Source organism: Ursus americanus, chromosome 6, assembly GCF_024610735.1.
Source record: "Ursus americanus isolate L20-20 chromosome 6, mUrsAme1.1.p, whole genome shotgun sequence".
NCBI classification, from domain to species: domain Eukaryota; kingdom Metazoa; phylum Chordata; class Mammalia; order Carnivora; family Ursidae; genus Ursus; species Ursus americanus.
In genome coordinates, this window is record NC_142132.1 from 78,503,274 (window position 1) to 78,517,706 (window position 14,433).

General features: G+C 39.6%; 1 protein-coding gene across 1 annotated transcript in view; it reads left to right on the forward strand.

Moving 5' to 3' along the window:
• The window catches only part of MINPP1 (multiple inositol-polyphosphate phosphatase 1), a 43,532-nt gene that overhangs the window by 15,268 nt on the left and 13,831 nt on the right, over positions 1-14,433 (forward strand). Inside the window, exon 4 of the mRNA XM_045802381.2 lies at positions 3,478-3,611. Within this exon, the coding sequence (XP_045658337.1) occupies positions 3,478-3,611 (134 nt within the window). The remainder of the gene's footprint in view (positions 1-3,477; positions 3,612-14,433) is intronic.

Below are 14,433 nucleotides of genomic sequence, written 5' to 3' on the forward strand. Positions count from 1 at the left end.
TTTTCGTTAACTGCTGGATGTTGTGAATATATGTTGTCGAATGTCTTAAATTTTGTTGCCTTCCTTTAAAGAGTTTTGAATTTTGTTTTATTTTCTAGTTAGGTTACTTGTGGGTCAGCTTGATCCTTATGAGGTTTATTTCTGAGTTTCATACTCTGGATCTGACCTACAAAACTCGAAACACCTTTTTTGTAAACATGCCTTTACTGTTAAATTTACCCTTCTGGGGGTCTGTATTGGACGTCTGGGTGTGCACTGAAATTCTCCTACTTAGACTGCTTGGAACTTGACTGTATCCCAGCCTTGTGATAGCTCTGGAATTCAGCTTATAACTCCCATAGCATTGAGCAGCAGAATCAAGAGGACCCCCAGATTTCTGGAGCGGTTTTTCTGTGTAGCTTCCTCCTTTCTCATACTCTGCCCTACTAATTCCAGCCCCTTGACACTCTGCGTTCTTGACTCAGCAGGACTGCAGGATTCTGCCTGACATCCCTTCCCACTGCCCCCCCCCCCCCACAGCTGCAGGCCACAGTTTCAAAGTGCCTCCAGGCAGAAACTTGGGCAATCGTAGGGTTGACTTTGTTTTCTCTCCTCTCCCTGATCACAGTTCAGTGCTCATTACTCAAGGATGGAAAACATTTATTTTCCAAAATTTTCCCTTTTCCTCCTTGTTTATGTCCGGAGGGCATGCCTGGTATCAGTTACTCCATCATGGCAGATGGTACATTCTTTCAGTAGAAAGCTGAATTTTTTTTGGTAATGCTTTATTTTACATTCATTAAATCATGTTTATAGTGAGGTTGGTTTATGGCAGGGGCTCTCATCTGTGAACGGTCCTCTTCCTGGCCTGGCCCTAGTCCTTTTCCTGGGTGGGGGGTTAGAACGCAAGGGGGAATTTTTGTGTGCACCAGTGACTAGGAATTGCAATGCAGTGGGCTAGAGTTTTCCTTGCCCTTCTCCTCTCTGCTTGCTTTGTTCAGTTTTGGGTACAGGCTTCCATTATCCTCCTAAAATGAGTTACGAAGCTTTCTGATGTAGGAAAAAACATCAGGGTTTGAAGCTGACTGCCAAGAAAGAAGACGTCTTTGGTGCAAAAAAGGTGGTTTTATTAAAGCACGAGGACAGGACCCGGAGGCAGAAAAGAGCTGCACCGGGGTCATGAGGAGTGGCCCATTATATACTTTGAAGTTGGGGGGAGTTAGGGCGAGCATTAGTCTCCAAGGAATTTTGGAAGCAAGGTTTCGAGGACCTTGAGGGGAGCTAGCTGTTGTTGGGAAAAGGTCATTTATTACCGTCTGATAAAACCTTAGTCATAAGACCCTTCAGATGTATATCGGTGGGCCATATGCTTGCGGGGGTGATTGCCAACATGTATCTTGGGGGGTTAGAGATACAGGAAATTTCCAAAGGAATTTTTATGTGTTTAAGTAGACTTACAGGATCTTGGTTGGGGGTGGGGGTGGGAGTTCAAGCTAGGGTTGCCTTTTGCCCTTAACAATATGTCAGCCTCCAGGCAGTTGAGTCCCTAGGGGAATGTCACTCTGCCTGTTTCAAGGACTTGTCAGTCGGCTGTAGGTAGTAAAAGAAATGTAATCATTTTTCTCCTGCCTTTGTTTCCCACATCACTTTCCATCCTTCCCTGTACCCTGGAATAATTTAATTATTAGAAACTAACTCTTCTTGAAGGTTTGGTAGAACTCCTACTTAAAACCAAATATGCCTGGTCACTCTCAGGTAGACCTTTGTCTCTAGTTATTTTGTATAGTCAGATTTTTCTGTGTCAGTTTGCGTAATTTATATTTTCCTAGAAAAACTGCTTATTTCATTTACATTTTCAGATCCTTTTGAGATGAAGTTTCAATAGTGTGCATGTATGATTTTTAAAAAATCTGCAGACATATCTCCTTTAGTTCATTTCTGATACTGTTTTCTTGAATGGATTTGGCAGAACTTTAATTCTTTTAATTTAAATTCTTTCATTTAAAAAAAATGTTTACTTTGTCCCTTTTGCTAACTTCTTGATTTAGTTGCCTCTTTAATGTATGTTTTGTTTTGCTTTTGGTATATGGCAATGGCTTACCCTTGTAGACTTATTATGGCTTGCCCTCAGTTTCTCTAGGGGCTTTTTCGGGGAAGAATAACTCATAATTATGGCAGTCTTCTCTTGTACCTGTTTTTATTTTTATTTTTATGTAAGCTCTACACCCAACGTGGGGCTTGAACTCTAACCCCCTACCCCCAGATCAAGTCACGTGCTCTACCAACTGACTGAGCCAGCCAGGCGCCCCATTTGTACCTTTTTCCATTGCATGTTTTAGTCCCCTAGTTTTAGTATTTATCTGATCAAATGATACATGAGTACAAAGTTTAACATTGAAAGAAAGTCTACCTTAATCACCAATTCCAATTCAAGACCTCCCTCTCCACAGAGACCAGTCCCTCCTGTAAGTTTGCTGTGTACCTTTTAACCCTTTTCTGTGCTATTTATAATCTATATCATCTTTAAACAATAAACAGTATAGTGTGTGTTTGTAGCTATACATGTCTTGGTAATAAATGGTATTATACTGTATTTATTATTCTTAACCTGCCCTTCTCATTCGGTATGTCTTGAAGAGATCTTTCTGCATCAGTACACGTAGATCTACAATATAGAAGTTTTACGTAACTGCCTAGTATTCCATAGCATGTGTATACCACCGTTTAGGCAATCATCTACCTGTTAATGAAATTTCAGTATTTCCAGGAATCTCTTTTTCCTGCTCTATAAGCAGTGCTGCTGTAAGACATTCTTATACATTCTGTCTTGTGTTCATCTGTGGCTATGACTTCATAGGAAATGGAATTAAATGGGCCATAGAAATGTGTGCTTTTATGGATTTTGCCAATTTGCCCTTTAGAACATCTATACCAATATGCATTCCTTTTCTCTATCCTTGGTCTACTTTTATTATTGTTTTTGTAAAACTGATACATGAACCAAAGTAAATTGTTTCCTGTCTGGTTTCTAGCTTCATAAAATTCTCACAGTTCCTGATCCATTGTTTGCATCTTTCTATGCTATAATGAATATTCTTCTATTTGTATCTTTTTTTCTGCACATATTTTTGCTATCACTTGAATATAATTTTCGCAGAAAGGGGAAGTGAGTGCGTGTCTTTAGCCCTCTGTCCTGAGCTGTCATGGATGCTGGATTATTGGCCATGAGCGCGACGAACTTGCTCTTGCATGCCAGCCTCCACATTCCCACGGTTCATATTTGTTTCATCATAAATCTCTACGTGGCCTGGACTTTTGGGGCAACTCTTAAAAGCTTGAAATGGCAAATATAAACTCAATAAATGCTAAGATTCTACTATACTTTGTGTAGAATGGTAATTAAACAGTGTAACCTTTTCTGAGTATCATTATTAAATCTGGGAATCTGTTAACATTAAAAAATGTCATAGTAATGATTTTTGAAATTTTTATTTTTAGGTATTAGAATATTTAAATGATCTGAAACAGTATTGGAAAAGAGGATATGGGTATACTATTAATAGTCGGTCCAGCTGCACCCTGTTTCAGGATATCTTCCAGCACTTGGACAAAGCAATTGAACAGAAACAGAGGTAAAAACTTAAAAAAAAATTTTTTTTGGTGTGTATTGTCTTGAGTGTCCAATTAAGCTTCTGGAAAATGTTTTATAATGTATGGATTTCAAAAAATAGGTTTTCCTTGTGTTTTTAAAAAATATTTTAATATAATATTTAGGCTTATGAAAAAATTAGATGACATAATGTGAATTATAAGACATTTAAACCCTTCGTTCAACCCAAGAACTAGAGCATTAGTAATGTTTGCGCGTGCAGTGGTTCCCTTTTCCTGCCACCTCTTGCCCCCTTTACCCCTTAACCCCTGCGACTGCTACTCTCAGGTTGGTGGATAGCATTGCTTTTGCCTCTTTAAAAATAGTTTTTATTGTAAGTGTATGTGTGCAAACAATATGTGTAGTTTTGCTCAGTCATATGCTCATTGTCTTCTGGGACTTGTTTTTTTTTTTCCTTCAGCATTACATTTATAATTTTCATCATGTTACATATACTATAAAGTCAAAAAAGAAACATTTTTACTATAGTATAGTACAGTATTCGGTAATGTATGGTATTCAGTAAAGAAGTACCACAGTTTATAGCATCTTTTCTTGTTGGTGGACATTTGGGTAATTTCTGTTTTTGCTCTTATAACTAGTGTAATTGTACCTGACTTCTGGTAGGAGTTGCAAAATGTTTTTATTTTGAACGAGAGTTTCTCATGGAAAAGCCTTTGTTAACATTCATACTTTTCAGGGTTTGTTAAAAAAAAAAACTCATAATTTAAACCTATGGTAGAACCTAACTAACCCCATTTTATTTGACAAATAATGCTTCTGTGAAAGCTTATATATTCATAATTAGAGGCAAACATGCTGTAAAGATGAAGACAGAAGACTGAAGAGTGTGTATTTGTGTTCGCGGTATTTTTATACATACATGTAGAGAGAATGTGTGTGTGAGAGAGAGAGAGACTCTAGTTATGGAATTTTCTTGGGTTTGGTGGGAGTTAGGGAAGAAAACTGGATTGAGAGTGTGTGTGTGTGTGTGTGTGTGTGTGTAACTAGTTTATGGAATTTTCTTGGGTTTGATGGGAGTTAGGGAAGAAAACTAGATTATTTCGTTTCTGCTACTGGACACTTTTCGTGGAGCAGAATAGTCAAAGCAGGTTCTGTCTTTGATATAGGCATTAACTTCTTTCCTACTTAGTTTTATGAGTGTTTATAACCTGTCAATTTCATAAGATAGCAGATTTTGGCTCTTTGTTCATTGTTATCCTGTTGTTGAATGTGAGGAATGGCAAACTTAAAATTGCGTCAGAAAGATACTTAAATAATTTTTGCAGGATTTGCTACTACAATTTGATACCAGATTTAAAGTGTAAGAAGTTATCATTGGTGTTTCAAAATAAGTATTTTTGTACACTGAAAACTGAAACATTACAGAGAGAAATTAAAGATGACCCAAATAGATGGAGAGATATGCTATCTTTATGGATTGGAAGACAGATTGATCATCTCTAAACTGAATACAATCCCTGTCACAGTCTCATTTGGGTCCCTTTGTAGAAATTGAGAGGCTTATTCTAAAATTTATACAGAAATGCAAAGAACCTTGAAGAGCTAAAGCAATTTTGAAAAAGAACAACACGAACAAAAACTTATAATTATCTCACTTCAAACTTACTGTAGAACTGTAGCCATAGACAAATAGATCAGTGGAATAGAATCAAGTCAATAATAGACTCATATGTGGTCAATTTTTGACAAAGATGCTAAGGGAATGTATTGGAAAAAAAAGGATAGTCTTCAACAGATGGTGCCGGAACCATTGGCTATCCATGTGTTAAAAAATGACACTTAGACCCTTACTTCACACTATACACAAAAATGGGGCGTAGATTTAAATGTAAAATTGGAAGTCTTTCAGAAGGAAATGCAGGCTCAACAACCTAAATATAAGAGATAAAATTATGAAACTCTTACAAGAAAACATGGAAGTAAATCTTCACAATCATGGATTAGGTCAGGATTTAGTAATAAAACACTCAAAAACTCAATCCATCAAAAAATTGATAAAATGGACTTCATCAAAATTAAAAATTTTTGCACTTCTAAAAACTATTTGGATAATGAGAAGATAAATTGTAGATGTAGAGAAAGTATTTGCAAAATATACATATATGATTAAGGATTTGAATCCAGAATGTACTGAATGTTACATCTCAATAAGGAGACAACCCAGTTTTTAAAAAGAGCATGAGGTTTTACCAGACAGATAAGTGGATGGCAAATAAGCACATGAAAAGATGCTCACCATCATTAGATATTAAAACCACAGTGAAATACCACCAGTATACCCCCTTAACTGGCTGTGAAATAATCGAAAAAATATATATTGGTCTCTGCCCCAGGTTCTTGACACAGGGCTCCTGAAACCATGTAATTTCCTGGGTGATCAGAGTGGCTTTTGTTCTAATGAGGCAGCTTTGGGTGGGACCCTGGACACCTCCTGGACACCTCCAAGATGACCGCTTATACCTGAAAAACCAAGCCATAAGTAGAGGCTTGGAATTTTCAGCCCCGAGCCCCATTGTCTTGAGAAGGCAAGTCTTTAGGGCAATAGAAGTGTCTTTAAACTGTGTGTGAAGTTTGCACACACAGCTGTTTTAGTCATTAAAATTCATCTAACTAGGGGCACCTTGGTGGCTCAGTCAGTTAAGCGTCTGCCTTCTGCTCAGCTCATGATCTCCAGGTCTTGGGATTGAGCCCTGAGTCTGGCTCCCTGCTGAGCCTGCTTCTCCCTCTGCCTCCTCTCCCCTGCTCATGCTTTCGTGCTCTCTCTCTCAAATAAATAAATCTTTTAAAAAAATTCATTTAACTCAACAATTAAAACCAGGTGGATTTTATGGTAGTTCCATTATACTTCAATAAAATTTTAAAACAATATGGGTATTTAGTAAAAGGGAAAAGGGGAGAAAGAATGAAATAATCTTTTGGTAAAAGTGGGAATATTTTTGAAGAATTTACTAATTCAAAAAATGGAGTGTTTCCTTAGAATTTTTTACAAGATGACTGAAAAATGCTTATGACATGTAATTACCAAAACTGTGTTCTAAAATTATTAGTTCACTTCTCTGCCTTAATAAAATATACTGTAAAGTAATTGAATATTAAAAAAAAGTTAGGACTCTTGCAGTTCCATAGAGGTGATCTGGATTAATATAAACAGGACAACCTCATGTTTTTTTTTTTTTAGGGAGTTTATTTTTTATAGCACTTTTTGGTTCACAGCAAAATTGAGTGCAAGGTAAAGAGATTTCCCATATACTCCGTTCCCCTACATGTGCACAGCCTTCCCCACTACCACAATCTCACAGAATTTTTTTAAAAAACAGTTCTGAGAAATAGTTCATACATAATATAGTTCACCCTTCTAAGTTGTACGATTCTGTGGTTTTTGGTATATTCAGAGTCACCCTCTGAACATTCCCACCACTTGCATTCCCACCACCATCACCACTATTTATTTTTAAAGATTTTATTTATTTATTTATTTATTTATTTATTTATTTATTTAGAGAGTGCACACGTGAGCAGGGGAGGCAGGTTAGAGGGAGAAAGAGAGAATCTCTTTGGTATATTCAGAGTCACCCTCTGAACATTCCCACCACTTGCATTCCCACCACCAGCACCACTATTTATTTTTAAAGATTTTATTTATTTATTTATTTATTTATTTAGAGAGTGCACACGTGAGCAGGGGAGGCAGGTTAGAGGGAGAAAGAGAGAATCTCAAGCAGACTCCCCGCTCAGCATGGAGCCTGATTCAGGGCTCAGTCCCACCACCCTGCGATCATGACCTGAGCCGAAATCGAGAGTCGGACCCTTAACCAACTGAGCCACCCAGGAGCCCATCTCTGGGAGGTTTTGTTTTGTTTTTATCTTAAAGTGAAATTCCAATATTTAGCTTTTTTTTTTTTTTTTTTTAAGATTTTTATTTAAGGGAGAGAGCGCTGGTGAGCATGAGCTGGGGGTGGGTGCAGAAGGGGAGGGAGAAGCAAACTCACTGCTGAGCAGGGAGCCCATCCCAGGACCCTGAGATCATGACCTGAGCCGAAGGCAGATGCTTCACGGACTGAGCCACCTGGGGGGCCCATTAGCTTATTTTCTTATAATATGCTTATCTCACTCACAGATGAAATACAGAGGGAAAAATGCAAGTGCTTGATTACTGCATTATGTTAGGTAGTAGCTGACTCTCTGTACTTAGAAGCTGGGGAAGCTAATTTTCATGCGTGGCTTGTGGAATCAGACGCAGTAATGCAGAGAGGTAGTGTGGTGCTGTGGACAGGTCCTTGGGTTTACTTTGAGTCCTGGTTCTGCTTTGTTGATGCTTCAGATTCCTGACTTCTGGAAGGAGGCTGGAAGGAGGCTCCTGACTCCCAGGGTGGTTGTGATCATGAAATGAGATAATGTCTTTAAAGCATTTAGTATAATGGGATGTTTTCATTGGCAGGTTGAGGAAAGTCTACTCCTTTTGCATGATTACTCCTTTATTTGGGAATTGAAAAGAAGATTCATTCAAAACCATTTTAAAACACCTGCTGTTACACGTCAGGTAGTGTTGTAGGACCTGGAAACAGTGATGAGTATGACAGACACTTGTACTCGTGACTCCTACTATCTAGAAAAAATAGGAATGTATATGAAAGCCCTGGGTAGTGGTGTAACTGTTCATGTGAGACTGTGAAACAGTATAAAAAGTCAAAGGAAGGAAAGTTTGACCTTTTACAATGGGAAGTCCTCTCCTTTTCTACCTGAGGAAGGAATGTCAGCAGTAATTATGAAGAAACTGGCAGGTGCTTTTCAGGGACCGGTTATCTCTGTACAAAAAGACTGGTTGGGGTTTTAAAAAATATTTATGTAGTTGAATCAAGATTAAATCGTCTTAAATAAAGGGAAGAAAGTGTATTTAGAGACTTCTGTCAGGTTTCTATCCAAAACCAGATTGACACTGATTTTATGAGCGGTGCTAAATTTAAGAGTACTTCTAAAGAAAACTGACATATACTCAGCAAAGAGAATAATAGGGTTAAAAAAATTAATAGAATTCCTTCTTCAGAGCAGTTTTAAGTTCACACCAAAATTTTGGGTGGAAATTGCAGAGTTCCCACATACCATCCCCTCCTGCACATACACAGCCTCCCTCAGCATTAATATTACACACAGTGTGGTAGAATAAGATTGTAAGAGGGTCTTTTATCTTTGTATTTTTTCTGATGTATTCCATCGAAACATTAACCTTTTTTTCCTCTCAATTAAAATATTTCTTGTATTTGGACTTACAGTCTGTAAGTGAATATGTTTATATATGAGCAATATTTTGTCATTACTGTTGCCTGAGGGAACTTTCACTTAATTCTAGAGTCCCCAGGCTACCCTGGCTTTCCCTGTCCCCTCCTCCATCCCACACTGAGATGCTACTGTGTACACAGGTAGTTTACCTTTTTATATTAATGTTAAATCAGAGATGGTCTTCAGTGTTTCTATTTCGTCAGCATAATTTTAGGAGCATGGTTTTACTTTCACAGAAAAACCAAAGATTGCAAATGTTAATTGACAAGTGTCAACATTTTGACTGGCTGTTAAGTTCAGGGTCCTTGACTCTTAGTAGGATCTTGAATTTTATATTCCTTCTTGAATCATCATTACAGTGATGGGATTAAAGTTAAAACCAGTGCATTTACTATTTAAGCAAATTTAAGCAGCTGTGATTAGAAAAACAGATTGGGGGAACCTGGGTGGCTCAGTCAGTTAAGCATGTGACTTCGATTCAGGTCATGATCCTAGGGTTCTGGGTGTCTGTTTCTCAGTGGGGAGTCTGTTTCTCCCTCTCCCTCTGCCCCTTGCCCTTCTTCTGTTTTCTCTCTCTTTCTCTCTGTCTCTCAGAAATAAAATCTTTAAAGAAAAGCAGATTGGATTTACAAAGAGACAAGGCCTGTTCGGTTTTATTCTGCTCTTCCCTTCCCCATTACCTCTGTTGATGTATTTTTATCTTTCTAGATTGGGGGCATTCAATAAGGAATTCAATAAGCCGGAAGTGTCCTACTTTTTTAAAGTAAGGTTTAGGGGAACCTGGGTGGCTCAGTCCATCTGCCTTCCGCTCAGGTCATGATCCCAGGTTCCTGGGATTGAGCCCCACATCGGGCTCCCTGCTCAGCGGGGAGCCTGCTTCTCCCTCTCTCTCTCTGTCTGCTGCTCTCCCTGCTTGTTGTCTGTCTGTCTCTGTCAGATAAATAAATGAAATCTTCTTTAAAAAGTAAGGTTTACATTCTGAACTGAAATTGCTAGCCTCATGAGAGCTTTCACTTCATCATGGGTACTCTCAGACACCAAAATTAACTGCCGTAAATATTCATTATTGTCATTAAAATCTCATTAATTTTTATCTGCCTTTTCATTGACTCTCAAATCTTTGATATTTTCGGCGTTCACTGTTGAATAAGGGAATGGCTTTTTAATGTTGTGTAGTTCCGTATTTTAACATAAGATGGCAGCATTGAGATATACGTGTAGTGGCAACAGGTGATTTTTAAGTAGCTGTTTTGGTCAGTTATTTAGCCCACGGGAATGGGGGATTTTGTCTTTTCTCGTTCTTAGAAATGTGTGCAGATTCTAAGTCCTCAGATGCTTATCGTTCTGCTCCCTTCCTGAAGTCAGGGTTCCATGGGTTCTAAGTAGTATAGCAGAAAACTGTTAGTGCTGCTTGTGGAAAGAAACTGGCTAACCAAGGTTAAAAATATAACTGGCCTGACTGGGCTCTGAGTTCAGTTTCCAGTGTCCAGCTGGCTTCTGGGAAGACTTTATGACTCTGTGTGGACTGCAGGCCTATGATGTGTGGAACTCTGTTTCAGTGTCCACCCCTCAGTGCTGCGAACAAGCCTGTGGTCCAGGAGGGGGTCAATATGCATTAAAGGAATATCTGACATCCTCCCTTTTTCTCCTGTAGTCCCTGTTTTAGTCAGTGTCACCATCATCCTCCCAGGCATCCGAGCCACAAGCTGCCTTATGCTTGACTCTGCCTCCCTCACTTTCTACATCTGCTCACCCGGTTATGTTCTGTTTTGTTGGTTTGTTTATCCTTTCAGTTTGTATCTGCTCCTCCCACTTTTCTTTACCCTCACTGCACAGCTTCAGTTCAGGCTAGTATCTTTCTCCTAGATTTTAGCACATGCCTCTTAAGTGCTTCCTGGATTTTGGTGTTACTCAGACTCTGTTCTAGTGTCTTAAGCAGGCAGTAGAGGGTAAACATTTAAATTACTGTCTCAATGAACCTATGCCCTAGTTTAAAAAACACGTTTTTAAAAAAAGTGCTAAAGGAGAATTAATTTGATCTGTGGAGTTTGGTAAAGGCTTTAGGGGAGAAGGAGTCTTTGAGGTTGATCACTCAAGACTTCTTTCCCCAACCTCAGCGTATGCACCCTTAATACTTGTTTTAATTTCCTAAAAACAGTTTATTGACGTATCATTCATGTGGATGGTACACATTTCAAGTGTACAGTTTGATGAGTTTTGCATGTGTATGTACACATGCAACCATCACCACAACCAAGATAACGAAATATCCATCACATGCAAAGATTTCCTTGTGGCTCTTCCCACCCTCCACCCACAGACCTGATCTGCTTTCTCTCACTATAGATGATTTTTTCTGGACTTCTATATAATGGAACCATATACTTGCATACATTTTTTCCTTTGCTGCTTTCACTCAGCATAATGGTTATGAGATCATCTGTGTTGTTGTGGCTATCAGTAGTTCACTCCTTGTTAAAGCTGAACAGTGCTCCACAGTACGGATACGCCAAAGGGTTTCTGGGTTGGTTTTTTTTTAAGATTTTTTATTAGAGAGCACGAGTGGGGTAAGGGGCAGAGGGAGAAGCAGACTCCCCACTGAGCAGGGAGCCCGACTCGGGGCTCCATCGCAGGACCCTGAGATCATGACCTGAGCCGAAGGCAGACAATTAACTGATGGAGCCACCCAGGCGTCCAAATACCGCAGTTTGTTAATCCATTCTCCTTATGATCAGTATTTAGGTAGTTTCCAGTTTGAGGCTGTAACAAACGAAGCTGCTGTGAATTTTGGTTGTCTCGGTATGGGCATTGCTTTCATTTCTCTTGCGTAAGACCTAGAGATGGACTAGCTGAGTCACATGTAGGGGAATGTTTACGTTCTGAAGACACTGCCAGGCTCTGCCCTCCGTGTGTGAGAGCTCAGCTCTTCTACCTGCTGGCCGAAGCATGATAAGGGAGGGTTTTTTAATTTTAGCAGTTCTAGTGGGCGTGTAGTAGCTCGTCATTGTAGTTTTGGTTTGCGTTTCCCTAAACACTGTTAATACTGGCCATCTTTCCATGTACTCATTTACCATCCCTGTGTTTACTTTGGTGAAGGGTCTGTTCACGTCTTTTAGCTGTTTGTAATTGGGTTGTTCATCATCTTCTGTTGTTGGAAGAGTTCTTTATATATATTCTAGGTATACGTCCTTTCTCAGAGTTATGCCTTACAAATAGATTCTCCTAGTCTGTGGTTTGCCTTTTTCTTTTTGTAATAGGTCTCTTTTGGGCTGGTTTTGCCGCCCTGGGGAGGTGGTTCCTCCCGAGCATCTGTTTGGTACCCTGTCATGTTGAGGTTTTCCTAGTCTGGCTTATGGAAACAGACTCTTCCTGGCCCTGTGTTAGCTTTGGGAAGTGTTTTCACCTGTTCTTTTCCAGTGTTTTCCCTGGATTTGGATAGTTTCCTTGCAGGCACGTGCTGATTGGTACCAGCCGACAGCTCCAGGGGACTCCCTGCACATCTCTCTTCTCCAGAACTCTGCCCTGTGAACTGCAGCCAGTGTGGCCTCCCTGAGTTCTCAGTCCTGTCTCACCTGCTCAGGAAGATCGTCGTGCTCCATCTGGGCTCCCCTTCCCTGTGCTGCTGCCTGGAAACCCAGCGGTGAACTGCGAGAACCCTTAGGGTTTACCTTCCCTCACTCGGCCTCTGCCTAGTGCTGAGTGTCTCAGAACTGCCGCCTCATTTATTGTTGCTGGCTTTAGAGCAGTTGAAGGCGGGAAGGTAAACCCAGTCCCTGTGGCTGGAAGCAGAAGCTATTTCTGTTCTATTTTTGCTGGAGAAAAAAAACGATGCTAAAGTCATTTTAGTTCTATATTTGTGCTGAGCTGTCAAACTGATGCTTCTCCACATGCCTCATTGGAGCTGATGTGTCAATCAGATATATAGGAAGACTTACAGAATATATTTATTTCCTGGTGATTTTCTTCCCAGAGCATGTCCTGCCTCTGGTACTTCATGTTTATTTGTGTGCTTACTAAGTATGGGAATTGTCTGAGATGTCTAAAGCTCGATCTGATATTCCTGGATCATGCTTAAAAACACACTCTGCATAATACTAGTTGAGTGTGAAACATGAATTAAGAGCTTAGAAAGATCTAAGCTGAGGACATTTAGAGGAAAAATATACAATTATTAGTTGTTTTTCTGGTTGAGCTTTTTGAATGAGCTTTAAGTACCTTCTAGAGCTATTTTACCTAAATTGAACACATACATAGTCCTCAATCCTCATTTAACAACATAATTTCAGACTTCAAATTAAATTTTGTTTTTATTGAAGATTTGATAAAATCTCCTTACTGACTTACGTAAGTAAAAGGGGGCTATTTGGAGACCTATGTTCTTATCCTTTTAGATAGCATTCGTAACACACTTGTCTTTTTCTTATTTTAAAATGAGAGGGCTTGGGGCGCCTGGGTGGCACAGCGGTTAAGCGTCTGCCTTCGGCTCAGGGCGTGATCCCAGCGATCTGGGATCGAGCCCCACATCAGGCTCTTCTGCTATGAGCCTGCTTCTTCCTCTCCCACTCCCCCTGCTTGTGTTCCCTCTCTCGCTGGCTGTCTCTATCTCTGTCGAATAAATAAATAAAATCTTAAAAATAAATAAATAAATAAAAATAAAATGAGAGGGCTTGACCACATCTCAGCCTTCAGACGTTAGGATCCCAACTGTGTAATTCTGTATATACATTGGTACATTACTCATTTGTTTTCTTACATTTGTGTTAATAGTTTACAGTGGTTTTGTCACGTTCTGGAAAATGTGACATTCCGAGTTTAATGCCTTTTTATCAGAAGACGAGAGCAGAGCTAAAGGTGTTCTATTTCATGTCTTTGTCCTTATTCTTTGGGAGACTGTTCTGCGAAGAGTTTTAAAGAAAGAATAGTCATTACAAGTCGGGGATATAAGTTAGTTTGAGAAATGCGACTAATAGAAATCTGTGTTAGTTGATGGATCAGAATACAGTCAGAATACAGAAAGCACAGAAACAGAAAGATGCAAGAAAAATAGGTAAGTTCAAAGCAAATTATAAAACATCTGAATTATTAATTTGAAGTATGTAAATATTAAAACGTTAATTAATCTGTCAAGACATTTTATTTTATTTTATTTTATTTTGAAGATTTTATTTATTTATTTGACAGAGATAGAGACAGCCAGCAAGAGAGGGAACACAAGCAGGGGGAGTGGGAGAGGAAGAAGCAGGCTCATAGCAGAGGAGCCTGATGTGGGGCTCGATCCCACAACGCCGGGATCACGCCCTGAGCCGCAGGCAGACGCTTAACCGCTGTGTCACCCAGGCGCCCCCCTGTCGAGACATTTTAAATATAGGACCCACGAGGGTAAAATCATTGGACTTCTCTGGGGTACATGTGATTGATGCAGGAGATACAGACAGGCGTGGGACGGGAGTGGACTGTTCCTCAGGATGTCAGACTGAAAAGGTACCGAGAGGGATTCTGGGGAC